This window comes from Hylobates moloch, unplaced genomic scaffold (genome assembly GCF_009828535.3).
Source record: "Hylobates moloch isolate HMO894 unplaced genomic scaffold, HMol_V3 SCAFFOLD_4, whole genome shotgun sequence".
NCBI classification, from domain to species: Eukaryota; Metazoa; Chordata; class Mammalia; order Primates; family Hylobatidae; genus Hylobates; species Hylobates moloch.
The window spans coordinates 47,530,339-47,548,451 of NW_026652279.1; the positions used below are offsets into that span (position 1 = coordinate 47,530,339).

At 43.5% G+C, this 18,113-nt stretch overlaps 1 protein-coding gene and 1 pseudogene across 1 annotated transcript; both read left to right on the forward strand.

Moving 5' to 3' along the window:
* Positions 1 to 2,951: 2,951 nt before the first annotated feature.
* ZNF80 (zinc finger protein 80) lies at positions 2,952 to 3,820 on the forward strand. The gene is given in 2 exon segments (XM_058437058.1): positions 2,952 to 3,612; positions 3,615 to 3,820. Coding segments are annotated over 2 exon segments (819 nt in total). The 5' UTR covers positions 2,952 to 2,999.
* A 3,242-nt stretch (positions 3,821 to 7,062) lies between these two features.
* On the forward strand, positions 7,063 to 8,695 carry LOC116466315 (atos homolog protein B-like; annotated as a pseudogene).
* Positions 8,696 to 18,113: the final 9,418 nt, after the last annotated feature.

An 18,113-nucleotide genomic window follows, 5' to 3' on the forward strand; every position in this document is an offset into this window, starting at 1 on the left:
TTTATGTTCATGCCTGGATTACAGTGATAAGGGGAGGTCCATGGGTGTGTTCAAGGACCAAAAATTGCAGGTGACAGTCTATAGTCACATTGGTTAAGTCATCCACAGGATCCCTTGTGAGAAACCCCCTGAGAATTTCCAGAGAGCAGACTCTGGGCATTGTTATTGATATGACCTAATTTGTACCAACTTTTTGCTGAGATACTCACATTACTTACAAGCTTTGCTACTGACAGCTCAAATGACAGAAATTTTTTATCATTTTTAGGAGCTGTTTTATATCATTAAAACCATATGCTGGCGGGGCGCGGTGGCTCACGCTTGTAATCCCAGCACTTTGGGAGGCCGAGGCGGGCGGATCACGAGGTCAGGAGATCGAGACCATGGTGAAACCCCGTCCAAATACAAAAAATTAGCCGGGCGTGATGGCGGGCGCCTGTAGTCCCAGCTACTCGGAGAGGCGGAGGCAGGAGAATGGCGTGAACCCGGGAGGCGGAGCTTGCAGTGAACCGAGATTGCGCCACTGCACTCCAGCCTGGGCGATAGAGCGAGACTCCGTCTCAAAAAAAATAAAAATAAAAATATGCTGAAAGACAAATTCATTAAAGAAAAAAATAGACATTTCCAAGAAACAAAACTAACGCGTTTTGTAACCGCCCACATGATCATGATTAGATCGCATGTATTTAGTGATCAGCCTTTCTTTAACTCTTTTTTTTTTTCTCAGGACAGAGTCTTGCTCTGTTGCCCAGGCTGGAGTGCAGTGGCACCATCTTGGCTCACTGCAACCTCCGCCTCCCTGATTCAAGTAATTCTCCTGCCTCACCCTCCTGAATAGCTGGGATTACAGGCGCGTACCACCACACCTGGCTAATTTTTGTATTTTTAGTAGAGATTGGGTTTCGCCATGTTGGCCAGACTGGTCTCAAACTCCTGACCTTGTGATCCGCCTGCCTTGGCCTCCCAAAGTGCTGGAATTACAGGCGTGAGCCACCACGCCCAGCTCTTTAACTCTTAAAAATGAACACAACAGAGACCAGGAATGACACTTTGAGAACAACTGCTGGAGAGAACGTCACCATCAAATGTGCAGTGTCCTGAGAATGATGGGGGCACTGTCCCTGGCAAGATAGTTCAGAACAGATTCAGAAGAGCTCATGCATAGCAGCCTAAGTCATTGCCATCCACTATTGCCTCCCATCTTGGGGAGAGTCTTACTGACTGGATAACACAGCTGAGCCTTCTGCTTTGTATTGTGACTGTACTGACTTGTTCCAAATACTTTGGGTGAGAAAACTCTGTTGGATTTTTCAGTTAGCATGTCTGCCTGCTCTTTTATTTCTCTGACCCCAATATTTATATCTTATAAAAGTAATCAAGCTGGTGATACCAGTAAAATTTCACACTACACACATTCTTAGTTATGAAACATTAGAAGAATTTTTTTTAGTCAGCAAAATGAAAATGGCATTTGATAGCACCTCTTCCTTTCAGTATAGTAGATAGAGGTTATGGCCAGCACAGAAGAAAGAAAAATAAAACAAAGTATAAGTATTCGCTAAAAGTCAACCTGCCAGGCCACCTCACTGGGAGAACTGTAATGTCAGTGTCTTTGTGTCTCTCCTCTTGAGCTGATTACATTCTGAGAGAGGAACATTCCAAACAGCTGCTACGAAGAGCAAAGAGAGGTGGAGTAAGGGGTCCATATGTCAGTGATCATCAGTTCTCTTCTTCAGTATTCGCCAGAACTTTCCAATTTGCCTCTCATTCCCAGGTTCCACAATCCTCTCTTCACTTTAAAAACCAGCTGCATTTTGGGAAGGGGAGGGCAGTGGATCAGCGTTTTGCTCAAAGCTCAAGCCACTGCCACCAATCTCCATATGATGGCTTCCACTCCTCACCAGCTCCAGAGCGATTTGGTACTATTACACCCTTCATTTTTAAGGATTCTGCAACATAAACTGTGATGCTTCCCTGGCTCCCCTGGGAGAAGTACTGGACGGCAGCAATCCCAGGCGGCTGAACAATGTTGTATTCTTCGCAGTGGCCATTCTCTTTCCTGAACTCTCTCCAGGTGTTTGCTAATGTGAGCATTCTGGGACACATTTCCTGGTACGTGTGGGAAAACTTTGTTTTGGAAAGACCTTTAGGAGATAGGACCAAACTTTTCAAAGTGATTTTACTAATTACAGAATCATCCACAACATAAAAGAGATCCTGAATTTCCATGTCTTCTCCACACTATTTTGACTGGATTGACTTTAAAGCCCAGCCCCTTGGTACAGTTTATCGTGGGGTCAGCGGGTAAAATTAAGTGATAAGTGGACACACTCTCTCCACACCCTGCATGAACAAGTTCCTTACATGCATGTTCTCATGTGCATGTTTGTGCACAAGGTTGCAGGTTCCCCCGACCCAACCGGCATCAACTTCCATTTAGAATAATTGAGGGTTAAATTCCCAGGAATTAAAAAATGAAACTGAGGCCTCTGAGACTTGTAGTTTGGCTGGCGGAGGGGGCACGCGGCTCTCTGGTATCTGTAGTCGGAAGTATTCTCTGCGCATGCGGATGTGGGTGTCACGTGGCTTTTGTCTTGCTCCATTGCAGCGACATCCGAGGCAGTGGTGCAGGACATGTCCATGATCTTAACCCGGAAGAAGTGGGAGCAGCTGGACCAGCCCCAGAGGACCCTGTACTGGGAGGTGACACCAGAGACCTGCAGACCCCTCCTCACTGGGGCTTGCGAACCAGAGTTGACCTACCAGCTGAAGCAGTGATAAAAGAGCAGAAGAGACCTTTGCCAAAGCCGCTGTCCGGGTGACAAAGTAAAAGCCAAGGCCAGCTAGCCTTGTCCTAGGGAGCCTTGCTCCTGGAAGGACTAACTCAGGGAACCCGAAGTTCCTCCAGGTTGAGGTGAGTGAAGGAAAGAGCGGTTGGAAATGCAGAAGGGCACTTGAGTCTGGCTACCGTCTCCCACACGGAGACCTTCTGGAGGAAAATGAGCCCTAAACGCGATGGGCTAGGGACAGGTGGTGGTCTGCACTCACAGGTTTTACAGGAGCAGGTCTCCACAGGGGACAATCTCCATGAATGTGACTCCCAGGGAGCAAGTAAAGACACTTTGGCTCATGAGGGGAAGACCTACAAATGCAAGGGATGTGGGAACGTGTTTAACAAGAACAGCCTCCTTGTTCGACATCAGCAGATTCACAATGGGGTGAAGCCTTATGAATGCCAGGAGTGTGGAAAAGCCTTTCGTGAAAAGGTCGACTTCGTTCGACAGGTGAGGATTCACACAGGGGAGAACCCCTGTAAGTGCGTGCAGTGCGGGAAGGTCTTCAACCTCAGGTCGCGCCTCTTGTGCCACCACGGGATTCACACTGGAGAGAAGCCCTATGAGTGCAGCGAGTGTGGAAAGACCTTCAACTATCACTCTGTCTTCATCCAGCATCGTATGACCCACACTGGAGAAAAACTCTCTGGGTGCAAAGAATGTGGAAAAACCTTTTTCTACAACTCTTCCTTAACCCGGCACATGAAGATTCACGCGGGAGAGAAGCCCCACAAGTGCAGTGAGTGCGGGAAGACCTTCACCTACCACTCTGTTTTCTTCCACATAGTATGACCCACACTACAGGAAAGCCCTACGAGTGTAAATAATGTGGGAAAGGTTTTTACTACAGCTATTCCCTCACTCGACACACAAGGAGTCACACTGGAGAGAAACCTTATGAGTGCGTTGAATGTAGAAAGGACTTTGGCTACCACTCTGCTTTTGCCCAACAGAGTAAGATCCACTCTGGAGGAAAAAACCTTTGAGTGCAAATGATGTGGGAATTTGTGGGTTTTCTTTCTTTCTTTTTTTTTTTTCTTTGACACATAAGGAGCCACACTGAAGAGAAGCACTCTGAATTCAGTGACAGTAGGAAAGCTGTGACCTGCAGCTCATCCTCACTTGGCATTGAAGAATTCCTTCCAGAGATAAACTCTATGAGATATGTGGGAAGGCCTTTTGCAAGTGGGCCCACATCAGTCAACGTCAGAGAACTTGAACTGGGAAAAGACATTTTGACAAAAACTAGTGAAGAAAATCTTTTGGCCACAGGAAATATTTTCCTCAGCATCTGAGAATTTTTCCAGGAGGGAGACCTGTTGGTTATTGTGCACTTAGAAGTATCACCCACACCGCTCTCCATAGTTGATATCACTAAGCCACCTCAGGATTTTTTTTTTTTTTTTTTTTAAGTAAGAAGGGAACTGTAAAAGAGAAAAAAAGAAATTCATGCATAGCTTCTGTCAGACTTCTCTGAAAGCCATGCCTATCAAAATTTGAATTCAGTTCTTCATTTTGCAGATGCCTGAAAGGTACAAAGGCCTTGCCTCGTTATTTGTCCTTTATATGTATTCACTCCTGTCTACAGGAGAAATGTCCTCTGTAAAGATTGACTCTGTAAAGATTTATTGAATGCATTCTTTGTTCTAAAACATTGTACTCCTGAGGAATGTAAGCCTTTGTGAGAAATATGAACGCTTAAGTAATGGAATATGTGAAACTTGTAAGAACGTGGAATATAAAAATACTGCCATATGAAATCATTTCATATCCGAGGAGATAAGTATCCACATTGAATGGACATATTTTGCTACATCATTTAAGACTACTTAAGGCTTTAATTTAACAACAACAACAAAAATTCTTCTTGTGGTTTTGAACACCCAGTACTCGATATACTTGTTTGTTTGGATTTATTTTCTCAGGGACGAGAGAATGATGGTGAAGCTGTGTTGCTTTCCCAGGTGAGCCTTGACTATTTCCTCTGTGCTTTCTCAGCTTCTTTGGCCTTCTTTAAGAGGGGCTTCTCCAAAAGCATGTCACTAGTTTTCTAGAGGTTAAACGAGCTAAGACAAACAAAACAAAACACAGCTTATCTAATCTAATGAGAAACTCAGAAAAAAATGTTTTGATGAGCACAACGTATTAAAATATAAAATATGTAGATCCTTTGACATGTTGATTCAATTCTAGAAATCTTCAGAAATGTTCTTATATTATGCAGAGATGTGTGTGCAAAGAATAATCGCTGCAGTTTTGTTTTTATGTGTGAAACGTTGAGAACAATCTAAATGTTTATCAGTAGGAAGTAAGTTATGGTACATCTGTTCTATGAAATACTGTGAAACAATAAGGTATCTCTGTATGTACTGATATCAAAACATCTCTAAGATACAGTATTTAGTAAAAGAGAAAGTTTCAGGAAATAAAACTACATCTAGAAGTATAAGCCCAAAACTGTTAATAGTGGTTTTCTGCAGGAAATGGGATGGACCAGGGTTATATGCAATGTTCAGTTTTCACTTTGATACTTAAGTATTGTTTACGTTTGAAAAATAAAAAGCATTTATTGTTTTTGCAATAAATGTTTAAAATATTTCAATAAAGATAGCACGTTGGAATAAAAGTGACTTTTATTTCTTAAACAGCATACATTTTACAGGGTGTTTTTTTTTTTAAGTCCTGGTCTTATTATGCCTTAAAAAAAATAACAGACCAAGGATCCAGAGCTACCCAATCACATTTAATAAATGATAATATGGTTTTTTTGTTTGCTTGTTTGTTTGTGAGATGGAGTCTCACTCTGTCACCCAGGCTGGAGTGCAGTGGCGCATCTCGGCTCACTGCAACCTCTGCCTCCCAGGTTCAAGTGACTCTCTGCCTCAGCCTCCCAAGTAGCTGGGACTACAGGTGCCCACCACCATGCCCAGCTAATTTTTTGTATTTTTAGTAGAGACGGGGTTTCACCGTGTTAGCCAGGATGGTCTCGATCTCCTGACCTCATGATCCGCCCACCTCAGCCTCTTAAAGTGCTTACGGGCATGAGCCACTGCACCCGGCCGATAAGAGTTTTAAAATGATGAGCCAGCATGTATATAGTTGAATACATGTAAAAATGAGAGTTCAGCATAGGCTGCTCTTCAGTGAACATTCATTTCCTTTAAACTGCTGGTAACATAAATGCTCTTTTGCAAGTGATTAGGTTTTAGATGGCTGGTTTCTATTTCCCTGGATCTGATCACAAGAAAGCACCAAACTGATGTTGATGTCAATATATTTTGTACACACATTTGCTAGCCACAGTTGATTTGTGTTTGCTACTGCATGAATGTGATCTGGTTAGCTTTGTGATATACGTTCGTGTTCCAAATGAAGAGACCTACAGCTGCATTTTTCCCAACATAATCGTACCAGGCAGTCAGACCTGTTTTCCAGTAAAGAAAATGAGTTTGATATCTGCAGATCAAATCTTACAATTTGCTATGTTCCCCTCACAAAATATGCGAACATTTGTTAGCATCATTTCATTTAGGAATCATATACCATCAGAAATATTTTCCCTATTAGAAATAAACAGGCAGTGCAATTTTCATATAAACAAACCTGTAACCCACTGGTAAAACTCTGTTCATGCTTTTCAGTTGTAGTACTTGGCCCAAAAAAGTTGCACCACCATCTGGAGCAATTTTGTGAGTGTTATTCTCCTCTTAAGCAAGAGAAGTTGACAGCTGTGCCATGATATAAGTAGATTCTGTCCATTTGAGGTCAGTTCCTGGAAGTGGACTGTGAGTAAGATGACTTTATTGGCTTAGGAGGAGAAAATGTCACCGTAGGAAGATCTCTTTTCTGTGAAAGTCATTGAGTAGTCTCTTGTGTAAGTCTAGACCGAGCAGGCTTCACTGCCCTGGGAGAGATGAATGCAAGACCTTTGTTGTTTGCTGTGGTTTTAAAACTCTGCCGCTGCTACCACCTCCTCAAGTGCAATGAGACTCACAGAACTACAGGGTCCTGCTGAGCCCAGGAGCTGCATGGAATGAATGGTGGCAGTCACCCTGCCAGTGCAGTGGGCATGAATCAGACTGCAAGCTAGGGGAACAAGGCATCAGTCAGGAAGAGGGGATGCATGGCTAGGCTTGAGCCCTCTTCATCCGGATGTCCCTAGACCCCCCAGCACAAGCCCAGCATAAAGACCATATGGGGATGACTCCCCTGACCCAAGGGGGGCTTCATGTAACACATGCAGGCAGAGCTGTCTCCATCCTCAGAGCCAGAGGCTGGCCCTTCACAGCCTCCAGTCAGGCAGGGGGCCTTCCAGGGTGGCCTGCTCATGGGCTACAGCTCAGCAAGTGGCAGGGCGGGGGGCAGCGACATCCCCCAGGGTCTACCAGTTATCTATCTTTTCCCTCCAGCTGGTGCCTCTGAGCCTCACAGGGCCCAGAAGCGATCAGCCCCACCCACTGAGAGTCCTCAGGAGCTGGAGAGAGGCCCTGGGCTGGGGGCCAGAGAGGGACTACCCCCTGAAGAACCATCTCCTGTAAGGCTATTGGGCCCAGGGGGACTGGGGCTGGGAGTAGGTGTGGCCAGCCACCATTTCTCCTACCGTGGCCTCTGTGTTATGGAACAGGGAAGTAGTGCCACCTCTTCTTGGACTTCAGGAGCCTGGAGTCCCCCCTCCGGCCCCAATCATATGCTTCCTAAATACTTTGCACACCAGAGACTGGGCTTCCCCAGATCCAGGGGAACAGGGGTCCCTGGGGAAGTCCCCAGGGCCAGCCCTCTGGGCCAGCTACACACGCTCGACACTGATTTGCAGTCTTGCACAAATAAGGGGTAAGAACCCACTGGCTGGGGTGGGCAAGGAGGGGAGCCTCTGGCCTAGGGAGTCCCCTGGCATTGACAGTGGGCACAGTCCCTAGCACACACCCCCAGCCTTGGACCTCCAGGCCCCTGCCCCACCAAGCAAAGGCTGCTTCTGCTGGAGAAGCCCCAAATGTCAGTTCTAAGGAAGAGGGGCCAGCCCTTTGGAGGTGCCAGGGAACCCTGGGCCACCCTACCGCTACCAATAGTTCTGATGCTCAAACCACACCCTTCTGGAGCCACCTGCTGCCTGGGCCCAAGGAGCCCGTTTTGGACCCAACAGACTGCAGTCCCATGGGGCGGAGGCTGACAGGTGCCCATCACCTGAAGCTGAGCCCACTTTGAAGCCTCTGGAAGGGGCCAGGCCTGCTGAGACCCCTTAGTGCCTCCCCTGTTCCTACTCCTACTGTCAGCTGTACCCTACTGGGCAACTTTGAGGAATCATTGTCGCAAGGACGCTTTGCACCATCTGGCCACATTGAAGGCTTCACAGCGGAGACTGGAGCTAGTGGGTCCTACTGCCCCCACCATGTCACACTACCTGTCACTGTCACCTTTGAGGTTTCTGAGCAAAATGCCCCCACCCACTTCCTGGGCTTTGTGGATCTGAACCCCCTGGGGAGGAAGAGTTACAGCATGCCCAAAGTGGGCACCACGCAAGTAACATTTAACCCCAACCAGACTATGGTGAAGATGTTCCTGGTGACCTTTGACTTCTTGGACATGGCTGCTGCCACATGCCCTTCCTGTGCCATTGTCTCTTTTTGGTGCCTGTGGGTGAGGAGAAAAATGCTAACCCCACCCACTGCCTCCTCTGCTACTCGCTGCACCTTGGGTTCTGGAGCTCCCGCTCAGGCCTCTTAAGCCTGAATGGAGATCTCTGCCGGCTTTTTTCCTGCTAGAGCCTGGAGCTGGACGCAGGACTCCCCTGTGAACTTCAGGCTGTGACTGGGGCCCCTCTTAACACACATTATTCACCTTTCCCCAGATTGCCAGCACTCTGAACCAATGTGGATCAATGACCTGCCCATCTTGCCCATCCCATAGATGGAGAGATGGCAAGAGACCCTTCAGGCTCGAGTTAAAGCCCTCACCATGCTAATGCCCAGATTGATTATTTGGGTATTTAAAGCTTCTGATCCTTACTACACCCTGCCCTACTTCGGGTCCTCCATGTGCCTGTCCCCTCCCTTGGGTCTCCCAGTCCAGCTTAGGTAGTAGGGAGGAACCAGAACCACCCTGAGGTTATCCCAAGTTCCCAGGCAAGTCATGCCGGCGTTGCCTCCCTGTCCTGAAAAAGAACCACTTATTATTTTGTTTACTTTTAATTTATAATTTATTCAAATTGAATTGACTTGGTAACCTCCCACACCTGATCACTGGCATCACCCCTCTTCCTTTCCAACTCTCAGATATTGCTCCAACCTCAGGAGTTGAAGAGGCATATGCAGGGGGCAGGAGGAGAACTGCTCTCCCTCAGCTGAGGGAAGAGGGGTTATTCCAGAGGGACTGAGTCAGTAGCCAAAGCCTCAGCTTGCCTTCTCCTTCCCCTAGTCCCTTCACTTCCCCTACCCTCTGACCTAGCTCTGAAAGCCAAATTATACGTATGAATGTGTGCACAAGCTTGTCTTTGTGTGGTATGTGTGAGAAAGAGAGCGTGCATGTACGCACACACACAGAGGTTAACCACCCCTCACCTACAGTTCCAGACTCCAGTTGTCCCTTTCCTCCTACCTGTGTCTCCTTGCTTTGGGGTGTGACTGAGGAAGGTGTCCAGGAAGCAGAGTCAGGTCCAAGGACTGGGGTGCCTCCTCTCACCTGGCCAGACTGTGACCCACATACCTCATATGGGGTAAGGGGCAACTCTCAGACTCAGTCATGTGGTTCCCAACTATCCCATCCCTCAGTCCTGACTCCTGGGGCTGGGCTGAGGGGAACAAGCATTTGCTGAAACTTGAACAAACAAAAAACAGGAAAAAATTGTACCTGATACTATTTTTAGAAAAAAAAATTTTTTAAAGAAAGAACAAATTCTTGTTTGGAAACTTGAAAAACAAACAAACAAAAAGACAAAACAACAAAAAAAAACCTGCCTCTACTCTTTGAAAGAAGGTGGCCACCCTAAGACATTAGGACGGTAATTCTTGTAGTGGAGGTAGTTGATGTGACCCACTGCTTCCTGGGAGGTTATAATTATCACTCAAGAAGGTTCTAAATTAAGAGACCCCAAATAGGGTCTCACTGTGATTATGCAATGATCTGGATTTGTTAGTGCCCTTGTAGTAAACAAATATCCATGGAATTTTTCAAGGCAAAATTCAACTGCAATACACATGGCAGTGAAAAAAGTAACTGCACCGGGTAGTATAAACTGACTAAATTTCATCTCCCTCTACATCTCACATTGGAAGGAGATCAACCTGCTTTGGAGTAAGTGTTCTTGGACAATTCAATTAAAGGGCATGGGAACTCTCATAAGAAGATGCTGAACTTCAGGATAAGGAGGCATAGGAGAGCACTTACGTGGTTAACTGCAAAAATAGGGAAAATGTCCATATTTAAATTCCAAGTTTGTGGGGCAATTCATTCCAGTTACAGGTGAAAAGGTATTTTCCTAAAGCTAATAAAACATAGTCATTTGGGGCATGTAATTCTTTAGCTATGACATTTGGCTTGTTAAATCTTTTCCAGTGAAGGATTTTGAATGTATATCTCTCCTTTAATTTTCATTAATGATGTTGAGAAGTAAGCTATCAGTTTATTGTCATTTCTTTATAGGTAATTTTTCTTTTCTCTAGCTTCTTTTACAATCTATTTATCTTTCATATTCTATAATTTCAATATGATGTGTCTAAGTGTGATTTTCTAGTTTATCCTGCTTGGTGCTCATAAGGATTTCTGAATCTCAAGATTTCTTTATTGCTCCAATTCTGAAAATTTTTCCTACACGATAACTTTGAATATGAGTCTCTCCCATTATCTCCATTATTACTCTCTATAGATATATATTACACCCTCTCTCTTTATCTTCCCTTTCTCTTACCTTCCATATTTTCAATCTCTTTGTTCCTCTATGCACTCAGAGTAATTACTTCATATCTACCTTCTAGTTCATTAACTCTCTTTTCACCTGTGTAACTGAAATTTTTAAATTCCAGTGGTTGTATTTTTTATTTCTACAGGTTCTAATTGGTTCTTTTTAAAAAATCAGCTTGATAGTTTCTTATACTTTCAATACCTCTTTTATATTTTATACTCAACATCACTAATACCTGAAGTTTCTACAGGCCTGATTCTTGATGTTTCTTTTGATTACCCCACCCCCTCCCCATGACATCTTGTTTCCTCCTTTATTTTGTGATTTTTATTTTTGAGCATATATTAATTGAAATTATATCTTAGGATATTTTTGAGGCTTGGAATCAAGGTACATGCCTTCAGGAGAGTTTGTGTTTGCCCTTACCAGGCACCTGGAGACACAATGTAACCCAGAATATTTTGAATTATCAGCTTAGGATTTCTCAGCTCATATAGCAATGGGAATTCTAGACTTAAATCCAGTGGGAGTGACTCACTGTTATGAATCTTTCAGGAGAAATTTATCCTTCCCAGCATCCCAAGGGTAATTGTATTTACTGGACTCCTCTTGAGGGACACTTTAGTTCCTATTTCCTTTTTTCACAGAAGACGTCACCTTTTAGGAGAGCCAGCTTTCAGTCTTTAATCCTATTTCCCACCTTCTTTAGAACCTGAGATTTGTCTCCTCTCTCCCAAGTATGGCTTTCTCTGTATTTGTGCTTTCTTGTCATTTTTGGCCTCTAAAAATTTTCCTTTCTTGCCAATAAAACTATGCATTTTTTAAAATATATAATTTTTTCCAACTTTACTTTCTTTTTTAGGTGCTTTGCACCAGAAGGATTTTTTTAATATCTAGTATTCATACTGCCAGAAACAGAACTTCTATTTTTCATTTAGTTAGCTATATCAAGTTTCCCTAGCCTTTTGAATTAAACCAAATGGGAAACTTTAACAAGAAAGGATTGACAGACAGGTTTGCCAACTTTTTATTTCATAAAATAACAATAACCCAAAAAAAAGCAAAAAAAAAAAAAAACCCTCCTACTTTTACCATCATTCCATAATGGAATGTTGAGGAGACATAAGAGAAGTGGCCTTTAGTTTAAATTTACTTTATTCCACACGTTGCTAAAATTGGTGACAACTTTGTCACAGACTATCATTGGTCCAGGAACTGGCATTTGGGAACCACTGAGCTATGTCACATGCCATGAAGGTCAGTCTATCTGATAGTATACTCACTATAGGATCTATTAACTAGAGATTCTAACCATCACCATCACTTCAATGGCCAGACGAGCTAATGCCATTAAATTTACTTGTTTGCAATTGAACAAATAACTTCCAATTTCCAAAAGAAAGAAACAAAGCATGGAAGGTAAATTCAAAATCTTGAATCTCACCTCTATTTGGGAAAATCATTCAACCTCTTACCCGCGGTTTCTTCATCTGGGATAGCAATACATTACCCATATGGATATTTTGAGGACTAATAGGAAAGTTCGTTGGGATTAATAACTTCTCTATTATTCCCCTCCCTGATAGAATACAAACTAAATTTCCCCAAAAAGGAATAAGCTCCAAACCATATACAGTAGGGCTTTCTTTTCAATATGACTCTAGAACAGGCAATGTGCCCAATTGGTTCCTTTCTTTCCTTCCTCCAGGAAGAAGTTTCAGCCAGCGAAGAACTCTAGAATAAACTTTGCTGGCAAGAGACATAACCTCACCAAAATTTAAACTCCATGGAAGCCGAAACTTTGTTCATAGCTGAATCCTCAGTACCTATTACAGTGCTTGGCACATTTAAATGTTCCATAGAGGAATGAGGAATAAGAAAATAAATCAGAGCCCTACAACAAAATGAGTCACAATAAAACTGCTATCGAAATTACCCAACAGGAGTGGGAACCCTGTGTTCCACTTCACAGTCTTCACCCTCTTCAACCCTCTCCTCCCCGCCTCCCAATTTCCCCTGCCATGCAATGCTTCTCCAACAAGTTCTGCACAGTCCCAGAGGCAGAACCTGGCTTTGGGAGAAAACAGGCAGAATTAAATTCAATATGCAGAACCATCTTTTCAGGGTCCTTGCAATCTGTGCACAAGTCTGTCATGCTATAACTGCTTGTATGGTGCTCACTGGTGGCTCTGAAGACCTTCGGGAGCATCAATCAACTGTACAGAGGATGGTCAGCTACAAGCTAAGAATAACAAAACTAATTAACATTCATTGAGCATTTTCATTATGCCAGGTTCTATGCCTGTTTTGTATGTATTATCCGACTTCATTCTCAGTGAAACCCAAGGTAGTTACTATTTTCATCCCAATTTTCTAGATGGTGAATCTGTGGCATAGAAAGGTGAAATAGTTTGTCCAAGGTCACAAAGCTGATTCTCTGCAAAATCCATGCTCTTAACTATGGCACTATATAAAATACAGATTTTACAGCACTTCCAAGTCTTTGGCATGGGTTGTATGTAAGCATATTCATATTGTGATGTGAATTTTCTTAAATAAATCTCATCCCTTTTGATTTTCTTATACTGGGATATAAGTTGGAAAGATAAATATGAAAAAAGAAAACCAAGTCTAAAAGTGAAAGTAGAGTTGAGGTGACTACAGTGAAAAGAACAACACTGTTCTTCCTCCTTCAATTGTCTTCTTCCTCCTCTCTGTATCTCAGTCCTGTCTCTTTCTCTTCTTTACCACCATCACCCCTATCTGAGATAATATCACTTCTTTTTTTTTTTTTTTGAGACGGAGTCTCACTCTGTCGCCCAGGCTGCAGTGCAGTGGTGCCATCTTGGCTCACTGCAAGCTCCGCCTCCCGGGTTCACGCCATTCCCCTGCCTCAGCCTCCCAAGTAGCTGGGACTACAGGCACCCACCACCACGCCCAGCTAATTTTTTGTACTTTTAGTAGAAACGGGGTTTCACCGTGTTAGCTAGGATGGTCTCGATCTCCTGACCTCGTAATCTGCCCGCCTTGGCCTCCCAAAGTGCTGGGATTACAGGCGTGAGCCACCACGCCCGGCCCTATAATATCACTTCTTACCTTCACTGCTACTGCAAAGGCTTCCTAACCAATCTGCCTCCACCCACTTTCTCCCACCTCCACTGCCCCCCATACCTGCCACCCCATCCTATCAATACTTCAAGAAAGCAAGCAAGTATAGGATGTTTTAAAAATCACCAGAGTAGTTTTTAAACACTGCCCTCATTATGGCCATCCTCCTGCCTAACACCTTTTTCAATTGCTTTCTCTTACATTCAGGAGAAAAGCAAAAGTCCTTAGGAGGGCCAACAAGGCCTTTCCTGTCCAGGCCCTGCCCCAAGCCTCCAGCCACATGGCCTCTGCCCCTTGTTACTTCCACTTCAGCCCCCGGGCTTGTGTACATCCTGTTGTCTCTGCCTGACCCGCTCTGCCATCGCTTCTCCACCCAAGGGAGTCTTTCCTATCTTCCAGGATGCTTACCATGACCTTACCTATGCAGAGCACCCATGTGCCTGGTGCATGACAGGGGCTCAGTAGATGTGATTAAGTGAATGAATAAAGGAATGAATTTCTGGTGGTCCACATATCAGGTCTGTGGACACCTAGTTTTAATATTATATCCTCCTGAATGATGAGGCTGGAATTCTTTCACTTTTGGCCTCTGCCATGATTGGCTTAGGATATAGGTCCAACCTGGGCCTGCAGGTGGGTCTCATGACCCAATCCCATCAGGGAAGACAAAAGCCAGGCCTACTCAGAAGGAAAGCTGCTCAGTGAGGTAATCAAATGGAGTGATCTGTGTCTCAGTTAAAATCAACAAGTGACCAGGAAGCCAGGAAGACAGTGGGTGATGCGCATGTGTCCTCCTGATTAATGCAGCAACAGGCCAACATCATGACTTCTAGCAGAATTAATTGGAACAACCAGGTGGCCATTCCTGAGTTCCTGCTCTTGAAATGTCAGTTGCTTTCTCTGGACACTGAAACTCAGCTGCTTGTCTGAACTCATCTCCCACTGTACTCCTCATACTCTCTGCCTGACCCTTTCCATCACATCCTCATGAGCACCATGGCTGTCTTTCTCCAGCTTCCACAACCTTTGAAAAAGTACCCAAGTTCCCCCAAGTCACCAACCCTCAGGGGCCAGCAGGATCCAATATTCCATCCCCAAGCCTCTCAGCATATTAACTAAAAGAGTGGCAGTTAAGTATGTTTTTTGGGCTTCAAATCTGGTTAGAATCTAGAAAGGATATGGTCCTGTGGCAGATACTACAATTGGCTTGCTTTGAATTTATTATAACCTCATTTTCATGTTTTCCTGTGCTGAAGAGGCCAGGAAACCCAAAACTATGTTTCCCAGACTCCCTTGCAGCTAGGATTCCAGAAAGACTCTCCAGTATGCTCAAAGGAGACTTGAATTCAAAACTGAATTAAGAGGAAGGGCAAATAGAGCCCATATCTGGCATGAACTGAGGCAGAGGCAGCATGTTCTGCAGTCAGCAGCTTCTAATTCAGTGATCTCCTGCAGCAGAAATGTAACTTTTCTGATTATGGATGAGGCTGTATATCTCTGAAGGCTAGGAGTTCCTGGATGCTCATCCTAGAGCCAGCTCTTCCAGCCTCTCAGATAATTCTGTAGCCACTTAATGTTTGCTAATAAATCCTGTTCTGCTTAAATTAGCTAGAGTGGTTTCTGTTGTATGAAGTTGAATCCGTCAGTACAAGCCCCAAAGAGTGACCTGTAGGCCTTTGGGACACTAGGCATAGACTTGCTCAGTCTTCTTGGAAACCTTGTCCCAGGGCCAGGTCATTTCTCATCTGTGACAATTAGACCCTGGGCAGCACCCTTAAGATATTACTACTTAGCAAACTGATGTCCAGCTTTCAGCGACACCAGGCTAAACGATCATTCCCAGGAAGAGTGAGTCAATTCACCCAGGAGCCAGTCCCTATGTTGTTGCCTCTAATTGCCTCTCTTGCTTTCCTTATTTACTGGCTTTGCACTTCCTTTCTTATTTGTCCATGATCTGCAAATGGACTCTTCCGAGGAACTCCTCATCCCTGCTTCTAGGGCTATGAACCAAAGTTGTAGGCTGCTTTTACCAATCACAAAAAATGTAAGTAGTTACCCCTCTATATGATCCATTGCACTCTGTATACACTCCAATGTAAAGCTTGTCACATTATATTATCATGATGTGCTTGCTTCCACTAGACTATGTCTACATGAGGGTCAGGTCAGGGCCTATTTTATGGAGTATTGACTTCCTAGTGCTTAGCGCTATGCTTTGCATGTGGTAGGTACTCAACAAATAGTTCTGGAGTTTTTTAATGAATACATAAATGTATGATATAAATGTAGTGTTTCATAAAAAATTTGAGAGACTTTTTCTAACGCCTCTAACTAATCAGTGAAACACTACTACAGAGAGAAAGAGAACAGCCAAAAGACTACCAATTGAACAAACAGACTATTCTGAAGTTGATAACTCACATAAAAAATTGCATAATCTCATGCTTCCTCTGGGGAATGTTAAAATTCTCCAAAGTTATTGTATAACTCTATGAAGCTCTTTCCCCACGTTATGATTTTCTTGGGCTTAGAATTGAATACATCTCAATATTGTATATTAAGGTATAATTATAATGAGATATTTGAAATCCAAAATAAAATTCTTTGACCATATCAAAGTCCTCCTTGGCAGTTCCTTCTCTTGAAGATTGACATTCACAGATCTCCAGTTACACCCATGTTCCTGCTCACAGTTAGCAACACACAAATGAATAGCAAATGGTGTCAGAAAAACAATCCTGAACACCTGTGTAAGTTTGTTTGCTTTTGGCATTTCATTCAACTGCTAGCTATAAATTAATTATCATAGTCAAAATTAATTTATTTCCCCTTCCTCTATTTCCCAGTAGTACTTTCTTTATTCTGCAATTACGGCACCTATCACATTCTCCCATGTATTGCAAAACTAATGTCTGCTCAGAACTCTACAATTTATAAAGCACTTATTACGTATATTTAAGTCATCTTATTCTCACTACAGTCTTGTGACTTAGACAAAGCCAGTATTAATAAGAAATGAGAAACAGAAACCTGAAACTCAGAAAGGAAAATCCTGGCCTAAGTAGGTGGCTAACAAATACCAAAGTTGGTTTGCGCTCAGGCCTTTTGGTTCAGAGCCTATATGCTTCACACACACTTCACGGAACAGGAAATGACTATAATAGGTTCCTCATGGAAAGTCACAATGTGCATAGCTTTTTGTAAGCTCTGACAAATGCTACATTAAGAAAACATATTTAGCTTTAACTTTGTCTGTGGTTCACCTATTAACATCCTGTAGCATTGAGTTGCCCCGCATACTGGTTTAGGAACTGCTACACCATATATTCAAAGATTGATAGAGAGCCACAACTATTAGTGAAATGAGGATCTTAGGTGATTAATTAGCTTAACTCACTAGCTAGCTGACTAGTTCTCATACAGTAGGCTCAAGCACTTGGATTCAAATTTATACCACAGCATTTTATAAATGATATTTATTATATTAATACAAGCTGTGAATCTACTACACCATTAGCCAAAGAATGTGTCTGTAACCACCTGAATCAGAATCATGCAGGGTTATTATTAATAATTCATGAAGATTCCCAGCCTCCATGGTAGAGATACCAGATCAGAGGTCTCATCTTGGGGAGGAGACACCATAACATAAGATGCTGAGACCCAGTCTACTTAGTAGCCCACTATTTTCCCAATCCTAGATGGAATAGTAGCCCACTATTTTTCCAATTCTAGGTGGAATTGTAGTCCACTATTTTCCCAATCCTAGGTGGAATAGTAGTCCACTATTTTCTCAATCCTGGGCCTGCAAATCATAGGTGTTTAATAGATTCTTATTGATTCTGCTGCTTTTAAATTCTTATGCCCACTAAAGTTTGAGGACTACTGGTCACCTATATAACAAACTGCAGTAAGAGAAATAAGTATAGACAGTAAATAAATGGTAAAAGAAAATGAGAGATAAGTATGAACAGTGTTAGGAGGGACCAAGGTAAAGGTAATCAATTCTGCATAGAAGGCTCTAGAAAGGCATTACAGAGCACATTATAGTTGAACTGGGTCATGCAGAATGTTTTGGAATTAGCCAATCAGAAAAGCAACATAAAAGCACCGTCCATGGGAGAGCAGGCACTGGCTTGGAAAGGCAAACACATCTTAGGTATCAGAAATAAGCAAGTCTCCCATGAGACCTTAGGGGCAGGGAGCAGAGGGCAAAGGTGAGGGGAACAGAAATATGTGGGAGGTGAAGCTATCTGTCATGACTGAGGCCACAGCAT